The sequence below is a fragment of the Podarcis bocagei genome, assembly GCF_964188305.1.
Source record: "Podarcis bocagei genome assembly, chromosome: 10".
NCBI lineage: Eukaryota > Metazoa > Chordata > Lepidosauria > Squamata > Lacertidae > Podarcis > Podarcis bocagei.
In genome coordinates, this window is record NC_138135.1 from 36,582,321 (window position 1) to 36,603,218 (window position 20,898).

At 44.5% G+C, this 20,898-nt stretch overlaps 2 protein-coding genes and 2 pseudogenes across 4 annotated transcripts; 1 reads left to right on the plus strand and 3 right to left on the minus strand.

Annotated features, from left to right (window-relative positions):
- Positions 1-250: 250 nt before the first annotated feature.
- Positions 251-1,463, minus strand: LOC308596091 (histone H2B 7 pseudogene; annotated as a pseudogene). The gene has a single exon. The product of its transcript is annotated as a histone H2B 7 pseudogene (transcript).
- A 438-nt stretch (positions 1,464-1,901) lies between these two features.
- On the minus strand, positions 1,902-3,533 carry LOC308596202 (histone H1.5 pseudogene; annotated as a pseudogene). Its single transcript has one exon. The product of its transcript is annotated as a histone H1.5 pseudogene (transcript).
- A 696-nt stretch (positions 3,534-4,229) lies between these two features.
- Positions 4,230-5,784, plus strand: LOC308595448 (histone H3.2). The gene has a single exon (XM_081209613.1). It carries the CDS (start codon positions 4,628-4,630, stop codon positions 5,036-5,038), a length of 411 nt encoding a protein of 136 aa, XP_081065739.1. The 5' UTR covers positions 4,230-4,627; the 3' UTR covers positions 5,039-5,784.
- Positions 5,785-6,657: 873 nt separating this feature from the next.
- On the minus strand, positions 6,658-18,737 carry WBP11 (WW domain binding protein 11). Its single transcript, XM_081209525.1, has 12 exons — positions 18,508-18,737; positions 18,041-18,144; positions 16,699-16,730; positions 15,861-15,954; positions 14,917-15,113; positions 13,611-13,744; positions 12,872-13,071; positions 11,031-11,225; positions 10,042-10,143; positions 8,737-9,045; positions 8,055-8,237; positions 6,658-7,649 (listed from the first exon to the last, which is right to left on the minus strand). The coding sequence occupies exons 2-12, from the start codon at positions 18,102-18,104 to the stop codon at positions 7,231-7,233; spliced, it is 1,929 nt and encodes a 642-aa protein (XP_081065651.1). The 5' UTR covers positions 18,105-18,144; positions 18,508-18,737; the 3' UTR covers positions 6,658-7,230.
- Between the last annotated feature and the right edge of the window lie 2,161 nt (positions 18,738-20,898).

The window sequence follows — 20,898 nt, forward strand, 5'->3', positions numbered from 1 at the left end:
ACAGCATTAAACTATATATATATATATATATATATATATATATATATATATATATATATGCTTTTCAGATTTATACATTTCACCAACTTCACAATTTTCAAACATTTCAAAACTTGACTTCCTTCCCCCCTTTCTGCGGCTCCTTAAATTGAACTGTAATACAGTATCTTCTGCATATCCAAATTAACTTAATTTGCTCATTTATTCATCTACTTTAAACATACTCTTATAAAACTGCAGGTTATTACTAAACTGCATTAAACTTTTAGTAGGGGATAGAAGTGTCGTAGAGCTCTCTTAATGAAAAGGCAAGTGGCTCTTAAAAGAGCCGTTAGGTTGCAGTGAGTGGCGGTAATTTACTTTGAGCTGGTATACTTGGTGACAGCCTTCGTGCCCTCGGAGACAGCGTGTTTAGCCAGCTCCCCGGGCAGCAAGAGCCGGACAGCCGTTTGAATCTCTCTCGAGGTGACAGTGGAGCGCTTGTTATAGTGCGCTAAGCGGGTGGCTTCCCCAGCGATACGCTCAAAAACATCATTCACGAAGGAGTTCATGATGCTCATGGCTTTGGATGAAATGCCAGTGTCCGGGTGAACTTGCTTCAGAACTTTGTAGACATAGATAGAATAACTCTCTTTCCTGACTTTCTTCCGCTTCTTGTCGCCTTTCTTATGAGTCTTCGTCACAGCTTTCTTGGATCCCTTTTTGGAAGCCGGCACTGACTTCGCTGGCTCCGGCATCTCTGCGTTTTCATGCGCTCTCCAGTCACCTCGGGCTCACGAGCGCTGCTGTTTTTTATATTGGCGTTATGCAAATGAGAGAATTGTATTCTTCATTTCCTATTGGCTGAGAACTCGCAAAGAGTTACAAGCGTTCGCGTTTCGTTCATGATTGGTCAGCCAGATGCCGAGTGTCCATTGGCTGGTTTTGAAGCAATATCTCGGTTTGAGCCAATCACAACTCACACCGACTTTGACGGGAAAATGAAAGACCTGCCGTTCGACCTGGCATAAGCAATCGTTCATTCACAAAAAACTATTTTAAAAGTTTGAAAATCGCCCCCTTCTAAATTGTCTTAAATTCTTTAAAGTAAATACACCGAATTCAATGGAGCTGAGCAGAAGCTGGCATTGATTGACAGTGTGAAGGTGCTCCATCTAGTAGTTAATTGCCGTGAATCGTAGGACCCTTTAAGAACTAGCCAGCAAATTTTGACAACCGAGACAATCTAACCCTGGACACGTGGTACAATGTATCTTAGTTTTTGACAGCGGTTTCCCACAAGCATAGGGCTGTTTTAATACGTTGTAAATCCGAGTCCTAAACATATTGACTCAGAATTAAACTGCTTTATGTTTAAATGGGACTTACTTTCAGGAAAACCGAAACCCTGTTCTATGTATTTTGGCGCAGAAATAAATCCTACTAGCGACACCGTGTGCTCCTAACAATGCATGACATTTGTAAAAATTTTCACCTAAGAGGGATTCATTCACACAAATACATCCCCCCCCAAAAAAAAAACCCACCACCTGTAAATTGGATAATCAAGTAGAGCGGCATCTCCCCCATCTTTCCGCAACGATACTTTCAAGCTGATTTTATTCAAGGGCTCAAAGTTCAAGTTTTTAAAAATAACTTTTTAGAAATTAACTTTTCTGGGATGAAAGCGTCTCCCTCCTCTTCTTTCACTTCCGTGCCCGCCTAACTAGATCCACTCTTCCTAAGAAGCTACAGGATTCCAGACTGGCGCACCAATAAACCCGGGGCAAGTTAGTATCCCGCTAAAGAGGCCAATCTAATGTCCCCATTTCCAGAAATTCCGGCTAACAATTTGCGCGGTCCCAGGAGCAAGACCCACCGTGCAGTGACTTAAGATTCTGACTCAACATGTGCAAGATATACTGTGGCAGGCGTGTGCGTGTGTATCTATATTGCAAACGTGTATGTACATTTGTGACAAGCTCTTTTTAGGAGGAGGTGGGTGGCTCTTAAAAGAGCCGTTGGGGGTTTTTAGCAGCGCGCGGAGCACGTCTACTTCTTCTTGGGCGCCGCCTTCTTAGCCTTGGCCGCTTTGGGCTTGGCTGCCTTCGGCTTGGCAGTCTTGGGCTTCACCGCCTTGGCTTTGGCCGGGCTCTTGGCGACCCTCTTGGGCTTGACGGGCTTGGCCGCTTTCTTGGGGCTCTTGGCCGCCTTCTTAGCCGCCGGCTTCTTGGGCTTCTTAGGGCTTTTCTTGGCCGCCGCGGCTTTCTTGGGCTTCTTGACGCCGCCGGCCGCGGCTTTCTTGGCGGCGGGCTTCTTGGTTTTGACGGCAGCCGCCTTCTTCTTGGGCGCCTTCTCCTTGCCCTCGCCGGCCTTCTTGCCTATCTTGAAGGACCCCGAGGCGCCGATGCCCTTGGTGTGCACCAGCGTGCCTTTGTTCACCAGGCTCTTCAGTCCCAGCTTGATACGGCTGTTGTTCTTCTCCACGTCGTAGCCTCCGGCCGCCAGGGACTTCTTCAGCGCCGCCAGAGACACCCCTTTGCGCTCCTTGGACGCCGCCACCGCCTTGGTGATCAGCTCGGTGACGCTGGGGCCCGAAGCCTTGCGCGCTTTGGCGCCGCCACTAGCCTTCTTCGCCTTCTTGGCCGGAGCCTTGGAGGCCACGACAGGAGCAGCAGCGCTGACAGCAACCGCGGGCGCCGTTTCGGACATGATGGCGAGGAGAGAGAGAGAGATGCGCGACACACACAAAAAAAAGATTCCTGACAGAAGAAAAGTGAGCTCAAGTAGGTCAGCCGCTGTTTATTTATAGAGAGGAGCTGCCTCGTGATTGGTCCGCTGCAGGGCCCGCCCCTCTGCCAGGCAGACAGGAACTCTTTCAAGCGCCCAGTTTGTGTTTCTTTCGAGTTAATAAAGTGCGATTTTTACACCATACCGACCACCAAATAATCAAATATATCAACCGGGGCGAAGAGGGAAGGGTGCTTCGCATTCGTTGCTTTTTTGAAAGCGCAAAAGTAAAGGCAACGTTTGGAAAAGGGCTCTTAAGGCTCGGCTGCAGGAGCTGGGGAGACCTCCCAAGAGCGAAACTTTTGTTTTTCTTTGTAAATTAAAGCAATGTAAGCCCCCAAAACACCCGAAAAACTGTGCGGGTCACATCTTCAGACAGTAAGGTCTGTCACAGGACGTGGTGTGAGTTTTTAAAGCTAGTCTCCTCGTTGCAGGTGGACTTCAAGTAAACGGAGGTAACACAAGACTACACAAAATAGATTCACCATTGCTAATCGGCCAAGCCCTTACCAGCTCGCCTGCGCTATAGAAAGGGTGCTAAATATTGTATTATTTAGGTACATTCAAAGCCAATACTATATTGATAGTGTATGATCACACACACAAACACTATTCAAGAGTTTAATGCAGAATTTAAATTACAACCCACAAGGTATGTGACTGACTGTTGGACTTCACGGCAGCTCTATTTTATGCAGACTGATTTAGATACCTTAAGAATGTTATAGGAATTTGAATAAATAATTAAAATCCATCTATGTCTTTTCAGAACAAACCCCTGGAAAACAACGATTAGACTCCAGGTGGTCCTTAGTCTCAAAGTGAAAAGGGCAGGTTCACTCCTCAGTCTTACAGCACATTCTGATATAAAAGCCATCTTGCTTTCAAAGGAGTGCATTTCGAAGTTACTTGGCGTCAAAATCCTATATATGTCTATATATAAATGCTTCTCGTGGGTCACAGTTAGTGTAAATAGACAACTCCACAGGTGACCGTTTGTGAAAAATACGATTCCCCTTGTTAAGGCTGCATCTCTAAACAAACTAACTTGGGAACAAGTCCCATTAACTAATGTGAGCCTTATTTCCTAGATGCGGCCACAGCTAAGTACAGTATATTTGAATTGGAATCAATGGGATCCCCCCCTTCGCCTGGACTTTGACGTGCTCTCCCATAGAAATTACTGGAAATAGCTACAAGGAAATAGCTCCCTCTGAGTTAAACGGAATTTACACCCAAGGATGTTAAAGGCTCCAACCTCACGAGCTGAAGTTCACGCACTTTGGGATAATGATAAAAAAAAAACCCCAAGAAAAGTGCGCTGTAAACTATGAGAAATCGGGAAGGGGAGGTTCAATCCTAAACAGTAAATGTTTGTCTTTTCCTGTCAATAACACTAATCGCTGAAAAACGTTAAAATGAAGAGACAGTCCAAAATGTTCTCAAACAAGAAGATCTTATATAAAAGATTTAGGCAAGCTTAGCAAAGGAGCTTCTAGTGAGAGAGAGTTTATACAAGCGAAGAGCCTGTCGGCTGGTACTGAACAACACTGAACAGAAAAGGCAGAAACTGCTTGATTTTAGAGGGTCAATATTCCGGGGAAAGTCGCCACTGAAAAAAATAATCTATTGGGCTGCTAGGAGGCGGTCCGTAGGTGACACAAACCAAAGCGGGAGTTTTCGAATGGAGAAGCTGTCCAATGAGAATCTGCCCCACTGATGTCAGCCAATGGGGACAGAGACACGAGAGCACTATAAATAAAGGGTCGCGATCACCTCGCTCCTTTATTCGGAGTTGCAGTTGCGGCTGGTTGAGGACTGCTCGTGGTGTCTTCGTGAGTGCAAACGCGCCCCAAAGATGGCTCGGACGAAGCAGACGGCTCGCAAGTCTACGGGCGGCAAGGCGCCTCGCAAGCAGCTGGCCACCAAAGCGGCTCGCAAGAGCGCGCCGGCCACGGGCGGCGTGAAGAAGCCTCACCGCTACCGGCCGGGCACCGTGGCGCTGCGCGAGATCCGCCGCTACCAGAAGTCGACGGAGCTGCTGATCCGCAAGCTGCCTTTCCAGCGCCTGGTGCGCGAGATCGCGCAGGACTTCAAGACGGACCTGCGCTTCCAGAGCTCGGCCGTGATGGCGCTGCAGGAGGCGAGCGAGGCGTACCTGGTGGGGCTCTTCGAGGACACCAACCTGTGCGCCATCCACGCCAAGAGGGTGACCATCATGCCCAAGGACATCCAGCTGGCGCGGCGCATCCGCGGAGAGAGGGCGTAGGCGCCTCTCGCCAAGCTTCACCAACAACCCAAAGGCTCTTTTCAGAGCCACTACACCGCATCCCGAGAAGGGCTTGAGATTGTCTTCCCTTTCCCCCTATCCCAATTTATGAGTTAGTACAAAGTGCTTCTGCACTGCGATGCGAGAGAGCGGTGGATTTCAGATCACTTCCTGTATACATAAATGTCCCCGTTTCTGCTTTATGAAGCGCCATTTTGGGAACGGGAAGGAACTAGTTTGAATTTTCACAACCCAATTCTTGACTGGCCGAGGAGCGAAGGCCTTACCTTAAGTTGCCCTCGAGCTTCACTTGCGGTTTTTAATTGGGTAGGAGCTTAAAACGGGGGTGGAGAACCTGGGGCCCCCAGATGCTGTTTTGAGTTTACTCTGCCGTCATCCATAACCAATGACCACGCTCCTATCCTCTGCCAGGACTTGCGATCTTCCTGTTCTTTACATCTGCAGAAATATTTCCTCCTGGCGAAAGTTTTAATCATCCGATTTCCAAAATACTCATGCCAGTGCCAATGTATTTGTATTATGTATACACCTACCCTGTTCTCCCTCTGCCCGGCAACGTTTTTTGGGGGTGGTACCCATCTGAAATCCTTGCTCTGCTTTTGAAGCTGTTTATGCTTCGCTTTCCTCCAATGCGCTTAAGGTGGTGTACATGGCTCTCCCCCTCATTTTATAGCAAACACCCCACCTGCTCTCTGCTGTATAATAAATCCATCTAGTTAGCTGAATACTACCTGTCATTGGCTGCCAGCCCTGCAACCCTTTTATAACAGATGTCAGACTGGACATGGGGCCTGTATGCCTGAACTCCACACAAGCAATTGTTAGGTATTTTGTATTTCAAATTATTGTGATGTGAGGTGGTCCACCTCTAGATGGTGCAAAACCAAGTGAACCATGGCAATTCTATGGCAAGCATAGTACCAGCAGTGGGCATACATATGTGAATGACAATGCATTTTGCCTTGGATTAAGGTGCTGTTCCAGCATTCTAGCACTGATACTGGACAGAAGACACAGGATTTCACATTTCACTCCAGTTGTCTATGGAAGAGGCTTGGTGCATCCATCTCTCCACCCCCCTTCAGCTTTTATTTTTTATTTTATTTGTATAATATTCAATATCATTACTAAACATTAATTTTCTAGTTTCCCTCCTCCCTGTTGACTTCCCCCAACATCCATTTCTGGTTTGTTACACCAAATGTTACATTCCCCCTTCAGCTTTTACACACAACTCACTTCATCAGGTGATGATTATACATACACTTCTATCCAGTTAAAGTAGATATTCATATTACATTCACTAATGTTCTTTAATTGTCAGTCTGTATGTATATGCCATCTCTGTGATCTATGAATGGAGCCTGGGTTCCTTTCAGGTTCATTTTTAATGAATTTAGATATACAACTGTATCATGTTTCCCAAATGGAGTGAACAGCTATTCTCCCTTTTATGGATTCTTCAGATATTAGGGATGTTCTCTTAAGTCTAAAGCATCATTAGCTTCCTTTCATAGGTGCTGTTTGTCAGGTCCTCAGGCTACTTCTTCTCCTTCCTAAACCCAAAATAGCAGTGCAGATAACTAGTCAGACAGTGGTGTATTACATCAAATATTTATTCTCTTTCAATAAGACAATGATCACTCCTGTTAGCAAGAAGCCACAGTAGTGAGTGCAGGATACACAGGGTGCAAAATGTTTGCATGCCATATATGCAAACAGTAACCTGTCCACCTTACAACAATGTGTAAACCCATTTTTCTCACCCAGCTAAAAACAGCATTACAAAATATTTACAGAAAGCCACCAAAACAAAACATAAAAACTTGATCGGTACATGTGGAAGAAATGCTTTAACAGTGTGTTCTGGTTCCTCAAGTAATTCCTCCCTTTAACAAAAATTAAAAAATGAGACAACAGGATTTTCCATGAGCACACAGACACAACCAAGTCTTTCATTAAAAAGTGAGTAGAGTAATTGCACCCCTTTTCCACTCTCTGCAATGGTCGTTCTCCCAAATGTGATCACAAGTTAATAGGGATGGGGGACTATTGTCACAAATGAAGGAGCTCTTCAACCGGATGCCACTATAACATGGAACCTCTGCCCCTAAGACAGTAGTCTGATCTCATAATCACAGAGAATATACGGGTTAACTGGGAACAGATTGTCACAGTAGCCCCTCCATTTCCTTCATGAAAGCTTCATAGACATCATCTTTTGTCTGCACAGAAATGGGAGCAGAAGAGCCAGCCTTAGGAGTTGCTTTGGTTATCTGAACAGAAGGCTCATCATCAGGTTTTCTCTGGGTGGTGGCAGCTGTCCCTTTGTTCTCTCGGCGAACTCGCAAGGCCGTGGGCACGAAGCGGGTGATCTCAGCCTTGGGGTTGGTGATCTGTGGCTTGGCGCTGATGGTTGCTGTGGCTTTCTTCTCAATGGTGGCTGCACTGGTGTCATCCGCCTTGGGACGCTGGATCAAGCTGGGGGGAGCACTCAGCACCCCAGGATTGGGAATGGGAGCGGGGGGAAATAACCCAGGTGGGGGCACCAAAGGAGGGCGCAACATGCCTGGACGAGGAGGGGGGATGCCTGCAGGAAGAGATAAAAGTTAGCCTGCTACTCTTTGCTCAGAAGGAACCAATACCAGCATCAGCTCAAGTTCCTTTAGCCTCCCCTTAATTTAAGGTCATTATATTTGCAAAATTACATGGGACACACATTTTAAATCATCAAATTCCAACAGGTGTACCAACGATTCATAAAACCTAGAGTGTTTCACTGTGCTGGAACAAAAAGGACAGGAAAATATCACCCTCTAATTTTAGGATTCAACAACAGCTTGTAGTTGACCACTTATAAATTATTATTTTTATTAAGCAGTACATAACTCTTACTACATAAAAATACTTAAGATGAAAGCATACACCACTAGACTAATTTTGTTTATCCATAACAGTGAATAAAAGAGATCCTGTGAGTAAACTGTAGTATTACCTGGAGGGGCTGGAGGTGGTAGGCGAGGTGGGGGTCCTCTTGGAGGAGGGCCAGGAGGCAGACCTGGCGGTGGACCAGGTGGAGGGCCAGGGGGGCGGCCAGGGGGAGGTCCGGGAGGCAACAGTCGTGGTAAAGGGCCACGCATTCCAGGCAACCCAGGTGGCCTAAGAAACGGAGGAGCCCCTGTGAAAGCAGTTGCACAAAGACGGTTTAGTTTATGGGTTAACATGGCAATTCCTCATTACCATTTACCTGTTGTTGTGCCAAAGAGATGAGAAAGAGGTTTTAAAACTACCTTGCTTTTTTACACAAACACTCCAACACAGCCCATGGTAACGGTGACCACTTTTTATCAAAATACATTGCTTTTTCCTTCTGAATCACGTCAAATCATTTACAAAGTGCCAGAGATGTACAAAAACAATCATCCACCCACTGGGTAGCTGCCTCCCCCCACCCCTCCTTTTGTTGCCACGGCTGCAAGAGACTGCTTAAACAAAAACTGAGTATCTGCCTGATGAGAAAGACAAGTGTTTGAAGTGCAACATTCATGTGACGTTGGAGTGGGAAGCCTCCACCAGTATGCTAGCTGAGTAAGACAACTGCCTGTTTTCGGGATTTCCAAGCTGGGAGCCCAAAGCAAAGAGAAACCTGGATTTCTTAAATTTCATCAGGTGCTCACCTGGAGGAGGACCAGGAGGGAGGCCAGTAGGTGGCCCTGGAGGCCTCAAGGGTGGTGCAGGAGGTGGCCCAAGAGGGGGTGGGCCAGGCATGGGAGGCGCTTGCATCTGAGCTGGAGGAACAGGCTGAGGTGGTGGCTGCTGCTGTGGCTGGGATGCTTGAGAGGCTGCCGAAGATGCTGTCTCAGCATGGGCCTCTTCCGTGCTTTGCTGCTGTGGTGTATCTTCAGCCTCTGAGTCATCATCGTCGTCATCATCTTCCTCTTCAGAATACTCCTCTATCTCTTTGCCTCCCTCAGGAATTTCCTGGCCTGAAGAGAAATAATGCAGGCTTGATCTTTAAAACAGATTCTGGGACTTTAAAAGACCACAGGCCAACATTAGAAAAGAATGATTTGAAGGCCCAGGAAAAATATTCTATCAGAAATTAAGAAATTGATATTGAATGCTACAAGTATCTCCACAGGGCGGCTATGGCAAGGCCCAAATTTCCTCCAGGATGTTCCAAGCCCACTGCCTTGTTCTTGCATCCCTCCTGTTGAATGGGGTTGGAAGATTAGCAGCCCTGCCCCAGCCTTGCATAGATCGGAAATAAATTCCAGCAAGTAGCATGGGACCTAATCCAGAGTAGGAGCGCAGGGTTCAGAATTTTTCTTACACCCACTTTCTTTCTTCTGAAGCATGGAGATGGTTGCACAGTGCTTCCCCCATCCATGGCACACCTACCCATCATTCAAGGTGCCCCGCTGCCCTGTGGTGTCAAGGAATTCATTTTCTCGCTAAGTTTCAAAAAGCTAGATAGAATTGGCTTAGGGATTCCTCAGTGTATCTTCAAGGTTTGAAGGTCTATTTAACACTCTTCTGCAATAGTCCTACATTAATATTTTGTGGGCAGCCGCTTATGGGGTTCCTTCATCCCACAGTGTCTGAAAATCACAGCTACATACCAGCTTCACCATGACCAGTCTGAGAAAGCTATGAAAGCATCCTTTAAACCAGACCCTGCCTTCCATCTACATATTAATTTAATCAGGGGTTGGGAACTCAGGAATTTGGAAGACAACCACACATGCAAATTATGAGTTCAAAGTCACTGCTGTATCAGTCAGCTGATGTGCTAAATGGTCCCATATCCTAGCTTCTATTCATAAGGCACTTTCTAGATAGATTTTTAATGCAAATCCTTGCTTATTAAACTATTTGTGAGTTAATTTCTCTGGGTAAACAGACTTCCATAGCTTGCAACTAAAATAATGAAGTGGGGGGGGGGGAGAGAATACGGCTGAGAAAAATCCAGGCTTTCTTACCAGCCATTCGCAGCATCATGGCCTGAAGTGGCGTGAGCTCTTTCATGTTCTTCTTCTTCTTACGTGATTTTCCAGGTATCTCAGCAAACCGTACACTATGACCTGCAGGAGTAAAGTGACAGAGGATTAGGAGCTCATCAATCACCTCCTCTCAGTTTTAATGTCTGGAATGCTTTAAAAATCCAGACTCTCCCATGCTGCAATTCAGAAATTTAAGTAGCTATGTAGTTTCAAGGCTTCAAGTGACTCTTACAGGTGAGCACATTATCTGCTAGATTTTATGTTGTACAACGCCATTTATCTTTTCTAACAACCAAATGACGCAACATTATTATTAGCTATTATTTATAAAGTGCCTCAATGTCCCTGTTTATTGTTCCTCTAAGCTGGTTTCCCCCAGATGTTGCTGGATCCCAGGGTTGTGCTGGCTACAGCTGATGGGAGTTGTACTCTAAAGCAACAGGATGGTACCAGGCTGGTCTAGGCATTGCACAAAGTTAATGCCCACACAGTACCATTCCACAAGCTTACAATGTTAATATGCATGACACGAAACAAAACAAAACAAAATGGTAAGAGGGGGAAGAGCAAAACAGCAGATTCAGCCACAAATTCTTTCATCAAGTTATGCAATTGTTACAATAACCAGGTGGAACAGCCATTAAGGGAAACAGTTCCAAGAGAAGGAGGAGCCAACCCACGGTTGGTCCCAGCAGAGCAGACTTTGCTGTATTAACTCCCCCTTTGATGCAGCCAGTATATACATCAGGTGGGATACGTATCAGACTAGTCAAGAACAGTATGTTTATAAAGAAAGAACTCAAGAGGTTGCTTGTACCACTCTACCAGCATTACAAAATAATGCTGGAAAGCATCCTATGAAAGAGCTTAGAACAAGAATTCAGATGTTGGTAAAGCATTCATGCTTGCTCTCAACTACTCAAACACTAAGAACAACTATTTCAAACCCATTCTCCTGAGAAGCTTACCCAATTTCTTGTCTTCACCACCCTCCCTCTCAGCCGTGTCATCGTGATGCATGAACTCTTCCCCTTCGCTGTCTGCATCGCTTCTGTCACTGTCGCTGTCATCAGTAGTGTCATCGTGCTTGTCCTGATCCATGTCCTCGGGATACCCCTCATCTTCACTGGTACTGGAAGCTTCATCATCCTGTCCTCGTGGACCTGAGTAGTTCAAACATGAAGCCACCAAGAAAAGCAACGTTCAGCTTGTTTTGATACTGTGAAGGCTTTCCCTTGAAATACAATGGGATAGGGAGGTGAAGAGGAGAATCAACAGTTCAGGTCCAATATTCTCCTGCAGACTTCACAGCCAAGAAGGATCATTATGAAATATCAGAATACCTGCATCACCTGCCCACTTTGATTTCTGGATGGCTGGTTTCTTCTATAAACCCACAGATGTACAGCAAAGTGTCTACAAATGAGCATAGCTGATAATTTATATAATATTGTTCCCCAACAAAGCAAAATAAATAAATAACAAAGTAGGTCAACAGTGACAATCTTTATTTAGTGGTGACATTTGAACATCATTGTACACCATAGTTAATGGTTTACCTGGAACATACAAACAGCTTCTGCTTCACTCCTTCCTTGGCATGATCAACAAAATACAATCTCTGGCTTACCATTACATCCAAAAAGCCACTGTTGGTATGCCAAGAACAAACCTTGGTTTAACATTGTGGCTTGGAACAAAACCACAATTGCTGATTCAGAGATATTGCTCAGCCAGGGATCATTGTTTATCACTCATGCTAGGAGAGTGTTCCATTAACTATGTTTAACTTTGGCATGCAAAGTATCATAGCAGTCACATCCAAAAAGCATTCACATAAATCTGAGATTTGGAGGAGGGGGGAGTTCTAAATAGCAAGCCTAATGTATTTCTTGGGAACTAGTAGCTCTTTAAAAGCACATACATGAGAATACATATGCACACCAGCTATTTCAAATGCTTTTTCCATGCTCAAAACATTGGAATGTCTTACATGGCTTTCCTTTCTATTTATTTGCCAACCATCTTTTATGCCTCCTTCAAAATTGGCAATGTGTCTTTTCTTCTCCTTACAGATCTGTGTCCTCAAAACTAAATCTAGTTTTACATCTTTTAAAAATACAGGGGAGAATGAACAACATATGAAACTGTCAGAAGATTTCCCCAACTTTACCAAAAAACACAACTGCCCGTTTACAGAAGAATATGGAACCCCAGCCCCCATCCTCAAATACAATGGTGATAATAATAATACAATATAATAATTTATTATTTATACCACACCTATCTGGTGGGTTTCCCCAGCCACTCTGGGCGGCTCCCAACAGAATATTAAAAACACGATAAAACATCAAACATTAAAAACTTCCCTAAACAGGGCTGCCTTCAGATGTCTCCTAAAATTCAGATAGTTGTTTATTTCCTTGACATCTGATGGGAGGACGTTCCACAGGGTGGTCGCCACTACTGAGAAGGCCCTCTGCCCTGGTTCCCTATAACCTCGCTCCTCGCAGTGAGGGAACCATCAGAAGACCCTCGGAGCTAGACCTCAGGGTCTGGGTTGAACAATGTGGGTGGAGACGCTCCTTCAGATATACTGGGCCGAGGCCCTTTAGGGCTTTAAAGCTCAGCACCAACACTGTAAATTGTGCTCAGAAATGTACTGGTAGCCAATATAGGTCTTTCAAGACCGGTGTTATATGGTCTTGGCAGCCACTCCAAGTCACCAGTCTAGCTACCGCATTCTGGATTAGTTGTAGTTTCCGGGTCACCTTCAAAGGTAGCCCTTGCGGATGAGGAAAATGACTACCTGTCTCTGGACTGTAAGACACCTCCTCTTCTCTTCTCCGAGGGGCCATCTCTGAGGTGAATCCAACCTTCCGACCGTACATCTGCAAGACCTGAGGTGGAGGCGGCCCTGGTGGAGGTCCTGGAGGCTTCCTGCCTGGAGGTAAGCGAGGAACACCAAGCCCAGGGGGTGGAAGTACAGAAACAGGCCGGACAGGAGGTCTAGAGACAAGGTTTTGAACAGTTTAAGAGCTAAGGATTTACAAGCTTTTCAGTTTGCGCTAGAGTGCTGGATGCCAATGCAGCACCAGCTGAGCTTTTGCCCTAGTTTCTGGCTACTTACTTATGCCCTGTCAATATTATGCCAATTGTCTCCCTAGTGACTGAAGTTAGCATTTCTTCTCAGCCGGCAACAAAACAACTGACAGCAAGGACAAGAAGCTGAGCACCAATGCAATTCAATATATGCACGTGCCCCAGATTTAATCGACAGCCACACTTAACACTTTTCTGTACTAGCATGCAGCCCAAATGATGTCAGTCCGTGTCTTGTGCCTCAAGCTGCACTTCAAGAACCACCATTAAGCCGCATGAACAAAAAGCAGCTCACAAATTATATCATGTGGCTTTTCAAAGCTCTAAAAGCACAAGTAAAATAACAACAAAAGCCTATTTAATCATAGTAGAAGCATCAGATTGTAATCCACACAGACCAACCCCAAAAAGAGCTTTGGCCTTTTCCAGTGCATTTCCTTGCTTACCCATAGGCTGATGTCTTTTTGAGAATAGAGGGGGGCTGTGCTCCAGGCAGGGGGATGTCCTGAATGAGGATGTTGGAAGGGGCATGAGGCATATCTGGCAGGGGGATACTCTCCACTTCGACATGCTGAGCATTCTGAAAGAGATTTTTAAACATTCCCTGAGGTTAATCTTCAGGAGGTGACAATGGGCATGTGACAGAGAGGCGAGACAAGCCCCCCTCCATTAGCTCAACCGGGATCACCCGACGCCTGGATCTTCTCCTCCCTTGCTCATTATGTATCTTGATTGTATAACCCAGGCATAGGCAAACTCGGCCCTCCAGATGTTTTGAGACTACAGTTCCCATCATCCCTGACCACTGGTCCTGTTAGCTAGAGATGATGGGAGTTGTAGTCCCAAAACATCTGCAAAGCCGGGTTTGCCTATGCCTAATACAACCTCATGAAAGACTTAGGCCTGGAACCTACTTATCTTCCTCTCCCCTCCCCATTTCTTTTGAGTTATGTCACTTAGACTGTAAGCAGTTAACATAAATGAAAACCACATTTAAATAAAAAAATAACTACTACTAGCTTTAATAATCAGCCAAGAGGGCTTTCACTTCCCTTCTGAGCCATGTCTAGTTGATTGTAAGCCTGCAGGCAGGAATATTTTTGGGGGGGGGGTGCACAGCACTTAGCAAATTTTAGGTGCTTTATAAATGAGAAAGCAACATGAATAAATGCAAGCAACCATTTAGAAGGAACATCACACGACCAGTCAAATTAATGAAATAGTCATTTAAACCATTCCAATGAAATATGAGGAGGGAAAAGTGAAGGTTTCTGGTCACCAAACTACATAGGGAAGAGATTCAGAAAAGCCAGTTTCTATGTACACTGGTACCTCGGGTTACATACACTTCAGGTTACATACACTTCAGGTTACAGACTCCGCTAACCCAGAAATATTACCTCGGGTTAAGAACTTTGCTTCAGGATAAGAACAGAAATCATGCAGCGGCGGCGCAGCGGCAGCAGGAGGCCCCATTAGCTAAAGTGGTGCTTCAGGTTAAGAACAGTTTCAGGTTAAGAATGGACCTCCGGAACGAATTAAGTACTTAACCCGAGGTACCACTTTAGATGAATTTCAAATGCAACACACCACTGCTTGCATGTACTGTTTGTTACCAGACATATGCATGGTGTGCTTGTAATTTTAAAAAAAGCGCAGTAGGACTTAGAAGCCTTGCACTGTCCACACTTAAGTAAGCCAGGAGTAAGAACCCTTAAATCAATCCCATTCAAATATGATAAGGGCAGATACCTTTACAGCATCGAAGTACTGACTGAGCTGAGATCTCTTCTGCTCATATTCCACTTCTAGCTTGCGCAACTCCTTGTAGATGTCTGGATTCTCCTTCTCATAGAGCCGCAGGATACGCTCAAAGGTCTCACGCAATTTCTTACGCTTGTCCTTCAGCACCTTCTCATTGAGCTGGGGTTGCTGCACTGGGTTAAACTCTGATCCAGTATTAGGATTGAGACAACCATGTGGAAGGAGAGAGATTTACAAGCAAAGCCTGAATTAAGTCATTGTTTTCTCTTCCTCTCACCACACCACGTTTATAACACATGTGCCATTGTGGCATCCATGTTCAGAAACAGAACCCCAAAGAAAGCTTTCCTCCTGAGTGCCTCTAAAGGAGAATACATATTTGGGGAGACAGCTTACTGGTGCTCAAATAACTCTGTTAGTTCCCAGGTGCCCCAGCCTGATCAGCAACCCAAGTAGTGACTAGGGAGGAGGGAGAGGGTCTTCCTGGGCCTGGCACCCCATTCAATGAACCCTCTTTCTAAGGGCAGCTTGCCTGGTCCCAGCAATGTTTCTAGGATGGCTTCTAAAAGAGAGAAAGAAAAAGAACACAGGGGTCGGGAGCAGGGAGCTACCAACTCTCTACAGAAACTGGCCACTTGAGTGTACCCAGCCCTTGATCTCCTTACTCCAAAAAAATAAATAAAAACATGATATTTGATAACATTTGTTACATCAGCCAATGTGTCCCTCCTCCAGATATTTTTTAACTATTAACTCCCATAAGCCCTAGCCAACATGGCCAGTGGTCAGGGACAATGAGAGCTTTAGTATAACATATAGAAAGTACAATATTGCCTACCCCTAAGTCTTTCAGCTTCACAGATGCAATTGGCCCCATCTGGTTTCTCCATTCAAGTTTCCCCCAACCCCAAAAAAGGTTTATTCAAACCTACCCATTTCATCAAGTTTTTCCATATCTCGGATTATTTGCTTGGGATCCTTCATCTTCAACACTGCTGCTCTCACCATCATGCGTTGCTTCTTGTTCTGGAGTCACCAGAAAATGAGAGAGAGTGAAAGATTCCTGTATTGGCCAAACCAAGCAACATATACAATACAATACAAAAAAAAGGGGGGGGGAGCCAGGAGTGGGTTTTTGCATGACAGGACTGTGAGCTCAGTTCTGGTACTGGGAAAACAATTATGGGCCAAACATGTGCTTAGAGGCACCCTGTTCCTTAATTTTAAGAGTCTGCTGCCCCCACTATAATATATCTTGCACCTGGCTCTACTTGGAGGATAGTAAGTTTCTAGTTTTTTAAAAAAGCAGATCCCACAAGACTAAAGTCTGCACAACACTGTTCTAAGCTGTTAAAATTGATTTTACATTCCAATTTTACAGGCAGTGTGTTAACACACCTTCACATTTATACCCTATCAACCTTTACAATCCTCAGTCTCTAGTTCTGTGGGGTTTTATATTACTGGCTTCCTGTTTAAAGACACTTGAGTACTTGGTCAAACACTGCCATGATATTTATATTTACAGATGAGAATAAGACTAATCATCCACCAAGGAAAACTATAAATATATAACATTAGTACTATCACAATTCTTTTAAAAATGCATTATTTCTCCAGCTTTATAAATACTTGGAAAATACTGTATTGTTAAATAGGAAATGGCTCATCAGTTAGCAAGTACTACATTAACAAGGTACACTTTACATTAGGAACATAGCACATAGAAGTATAGGGTCATCAGCCTTTAGTAAAGCAATGATCTCTCACCTTCTTAAGCTCCCTTTTTCGAGCCTCCTTGCCTGCAAAGATATAAATGCTCAATTTCAGACCCAGTACTAGCAAGCTTTGGACTGCAATGAAAACCACACTTATCATGGAACTCATTGTACCTCAGAGTACACTTTGAATCCTAAGAGGTACTGTACTTGCGCCAGGGAAGGAGCAAAGCAGGAACTGGGCAACATGCACCAGAATGCTGCTTGTTCATAATGCTGCTTCATAAAAGCACACACAATGTTGCCTGACCAACCCTGAACACTTACTCCACCTTTTTCCAAAACTGTCTTTAAGTAAAAGAAGTTGAGTGTTCTACCATCCGAAAGCAATCTGACTCTTGCAAACACAGCCTGTGTACACACTATAAAGTACCTTTAAAGCACCTTTGAAGCAAATTCTTTCCCTCAAAAAATTCAGAGCACTATAGCTTACACTGCACATAGCTATAATTCCCAGGGACCCTTAATAAACTACAGTACTCAAAATTCTTTGATGAAAAGACTGTGCTTCAATGGTGCACATAGTAAACATGGACCGACTCGAAGCTGCACAGAAGTGCACTTAGATTTAACTACGAGAAATCCTATAATTAACAGACTACAGTGAACCAAGTCATACTGAATGCTCTTCAAATAATTTAATATAAATATTTGTATATGAGATTTATAAAGCAGCAACATTATGCCTTCAACTGATTAGCTTGATGCACAGCAATCTTCTGAAGAAAAATCTCCACTTGACATTACCACCATCCCATTATTTTATATTCCTGTACATTCCTTCAGTGACATTGTTTAATGCTAAACCCATAGTATACGGTAACATTTTTAACCTGCAGAGTGAAGTCTTATATCTCAGGCTACATTAGTGTTCGAAACTCCCAGTTACAGGCACATTTTGCAACAGGGAATTTAATTAGTGTGAGCAGTTTCTGAGCTCTGGGCACAGTACTGCACCTAAGATTTCAGATTAAAACTGCAGAGTGGAAGGAAAGGAGGGCCTTTTTCTGCCTCCATGCCTCCAGCTACTCTCTGAAGACTGGAGAAGAGACCCTCTTAAGAATATTGGGGGGGGGGGTAGGGGAAGGACTAGACCATGTGAAAAATGAACATAATATTTTAGCAGCAGTTCATTCATTTTCAGTTTTGTATTCTTGTTATTAAAAAAAGTGTGCATAGACATTCCGTTGTTGAGCCAGTAACCTAGGTTTAAGGTGTGATTTGGCTCCTATCTTTCCTATCTTAGTTTCTAACACTGTGCTACATGCTTTCACTCATGCGTCTCCCCTAAAACGCTCCCCCTTACTTAAAAAAAATTAATTCTGTACACTTACGAGCTTGATCTGTGGGATTCATGAACTTCCCACTCTTGGTGGATGACGTGGATCTTCGCCCCATTTTGACAGTTTGTTTATTTTATTGTTTCACTGAATGCAAACTAGATCAGGAGGAGAAAAGTATATATAATTCAGCATAAACATCAGTATTAAACACACGAGTGAAGTCCTGTAAGTCATGCAGAAGCACATCTCATTATAATAGTCACGAATAATAATAACATACTATAAATAATAATAACAACAATAATATAGTATAAGCTTTATATATATATATAAAAAACGCTTTTCTGTTAAAGTCAGGCATTTACTGAAGAACGCTCGCCCTTGATCTGACCAGGGTTTTAACACCGGACCATCAGGAGACGCAGCTCTGCACAAAGCTCCAGCCTTCGGGGTATAAACAACTGTTTGTGCCCATGAAGATGAAAGAAGTTCTAAGTCGGGAAACGGTAACAAGTTACCTGGCGCCAAAGCCGGTGGCTCCAAGCAGGGGGAGGCGGACAGCCCAGATCCGCGCCTGACCCCAGTCGATCCACGGGGAGCGAAGGAAGAGGCCGGAGCCCGCCAACCCCGACGGCAGAGCGGCGCCCGGTCGCTCCAACGAGAGAAAGGGCCCTACAGAAGCCGCGCCTCGGATACTCTCCGCGTCGCCGCCATCTTGAAAAGCCGCGCGATCTCGCGGCAACAGCGATAGAGGCGCGGAACGGCTAGAGTAGCCCACAACCTGAACTTCCGGCAAAAATGAGGATCTTTGAGGCACGTGGACTTCTCATCAAAGACTCGTCTTCCGTCCCCAACTTCCGGGAAGTTGATTCGGCCTGAAGTAGCGGACCATTAAGGAGGTCAGGATTTTAGCATCCCCAGCCTATGATACCCGGAACCAAAGCACTGAAGCTCATATATTTAGTTTTTAGTTTAATTATTGAATTTATATATACCGCCCTATGCCCGGAGGTTCACAGGGCGGTTCACAAAACAAAATCAAAATATAAAACCACAGTATATATAATCAAAATTAAAACAACAACCTAATAGCAATTCCCCCCTCTCAAAAAAAGAACCACATTTTAAACGGGCATAGGATGTCAATGAAATTAACCAAAGTCCTGGTTTAAAAGGAACGTTTTTACCTGGAAATATATGCAACTCATACTGCTTCCTCCTTCCCCTCAGCTGTCGCCTGAGGCAACCGCCTCACTCTGCCCAGTGATACAGCAATTAGTATGGGCGTCTGTAGGAATTTTTCGGGGGGGGGGGGATAAAGCACTAAAAAGGGGAGCAGTGGATTTCTCACACTAAGAACAGCTGTCCATTTTGCCTCGTATCTCGGGTTCTACAAATGACAAAAACTTAACTCTTTGGAAAGGTAAACTGGAGATTATGGCTCTTCGGAAGTCAGTGCTCCCTTCCTCTTCCCGCCTGCACTTTGCGGGTATCTTACATGTATGCGAACAAATGCAGCACAAGGCTTTGCACGCAACTGAGCTTTGGGCTGCAAGTTGCGAGTGACGTCCCAGGTGTCGCCATTTGGGGCCGGCGAAGTGTTGTTGGGGTACGTTTGACCGTTGCTGGAGTTGGAGTTCAATAACACCTCGAAGGCACCATGTTCGCTATCCCGGTGTAGTTTTACCGTTTGCTGCAACCTGAGAGGTGTTAAGCGTGGAGGATTTGGAGCTGGAAAATCAAACTAGTTTCTGACATGCTCGATGGACAGTATACCACTTTGCACCCCAAAAAAGTAAAGAAACCCTGTCTCAGCCACAGTATCATGGGGGTAGTGGTCTGTAGTTTATACAAACTCCCCCGACAGCAATCATGTTTTTCTCACAAAATAAGTCCTAACTTAAAGCAAGAACTACTGTATATGCTGCTACTTCTTTCTGAGTGGACTCCTGCTTCTCATGTACGCTAAAATCCTCGATTTCTTTATTATTTTATATAGGCACTTCTCATTTCCATCCTGGGATGTGGAAACGTCAAAGGGAATCATAAAGTTTTTTTCTTTCTATGGGATTTCCGACTATTTTTCCTATCTCTATATTTGTCCTTGTTACTAGACGCTCCAGGCTGCGGTGTCTCTTTTGTACTTTGTATTTAGAATTACTGTAAAGTGGAAAAGTGATCAACATCAGACCGGAAGTGTCTGTATAGGACTGAGACCGTTTACTTCCCCTCGTCTCTATGGTAACGGTACCGTCCGCAAATCTCTCTTTCCAGTTCGCCTGAGCTCAGAGGTCCTCAAAGCCGGTTTGTCCTTCAGACCTCCCAAGGTCTGCATCTCTATGGTTAAGGTTTCTCATAATCGCTAGGCAACACTGAAAGAAGGTGCCGGGAAAGGGAGGGCGCCATTTTCGGTATAGAAGTCCGTTATACTAGAGAAGGCCGAGAGGGGGCGCTCGCCTGCCAGTCCTGGAAATAAATTCTTCCAAGTCCTTTTCTTGCACAAGCTCAGAAATAACTTCATACTGCAAGGTTAAATCACACAATGCTTTCTAGAGGAAAGAAGACACAGTTCAGTTCAGTTCATATCACATCGAAAGAGCATTAAAAATGCTTTATATAAAACATGACTCCTGGCAGTACAGAAGTTTGACTTATAAACGTTACCCTAAGTGCATTTTGCTGCTAGTCCCACTGATAGCAATGTCAGTCACTTCCAAGTACTGTACTAAGCCTCTTATGGGGGAATTCCAGTGAATTGTGTTTATTGGGAGAAACATACCATTAGCCACAACATTCAGGTATACACTACACTAGTCACAGTTAATATATATTTTTAAGGAAGCCTGGATATTTATAAAATTATGTGAAAGTTGAAGTGGATAAAGAAATTTTTCTCCCTCTTAGTCTTA

What these genes read in the sequence shown, in the direction of transcription:
- WBP11 (XM_081209525.1), bottom strand. Translation starts at nt 18,104, where the DNA reads ATGGGGCGAAGATCCACGTCATCCACCAAGAGTGGGAAGTTCATGAAT. An exon ending in GGAAAAACTTGATGAAATGG is followed by an intron (nt 15,114 to 15,860) that starts GTAGGTTTGAAT and finishes ATACTGGATCAG; the next exon opens with AGTTTAACCCAGTGCAGCAA. An exon ending in CCCTCCTGGTCCTCCTCCAG is followed by an intron (nt 8,238 to 8,736) that starts GTGAGCACCTGA and finishes CTGCTTTCACAG; the next exon opens with GGGCTCCTCCGTTTCTTAGG.
- LOC308595448 (XM_081209613.1), top strand. Translation starts at nt 4,628, where the DNA reads ATGGCTCGGACGAAGCAGACGGCTCGCAAGTCTACGGGCGGCAAGGCG.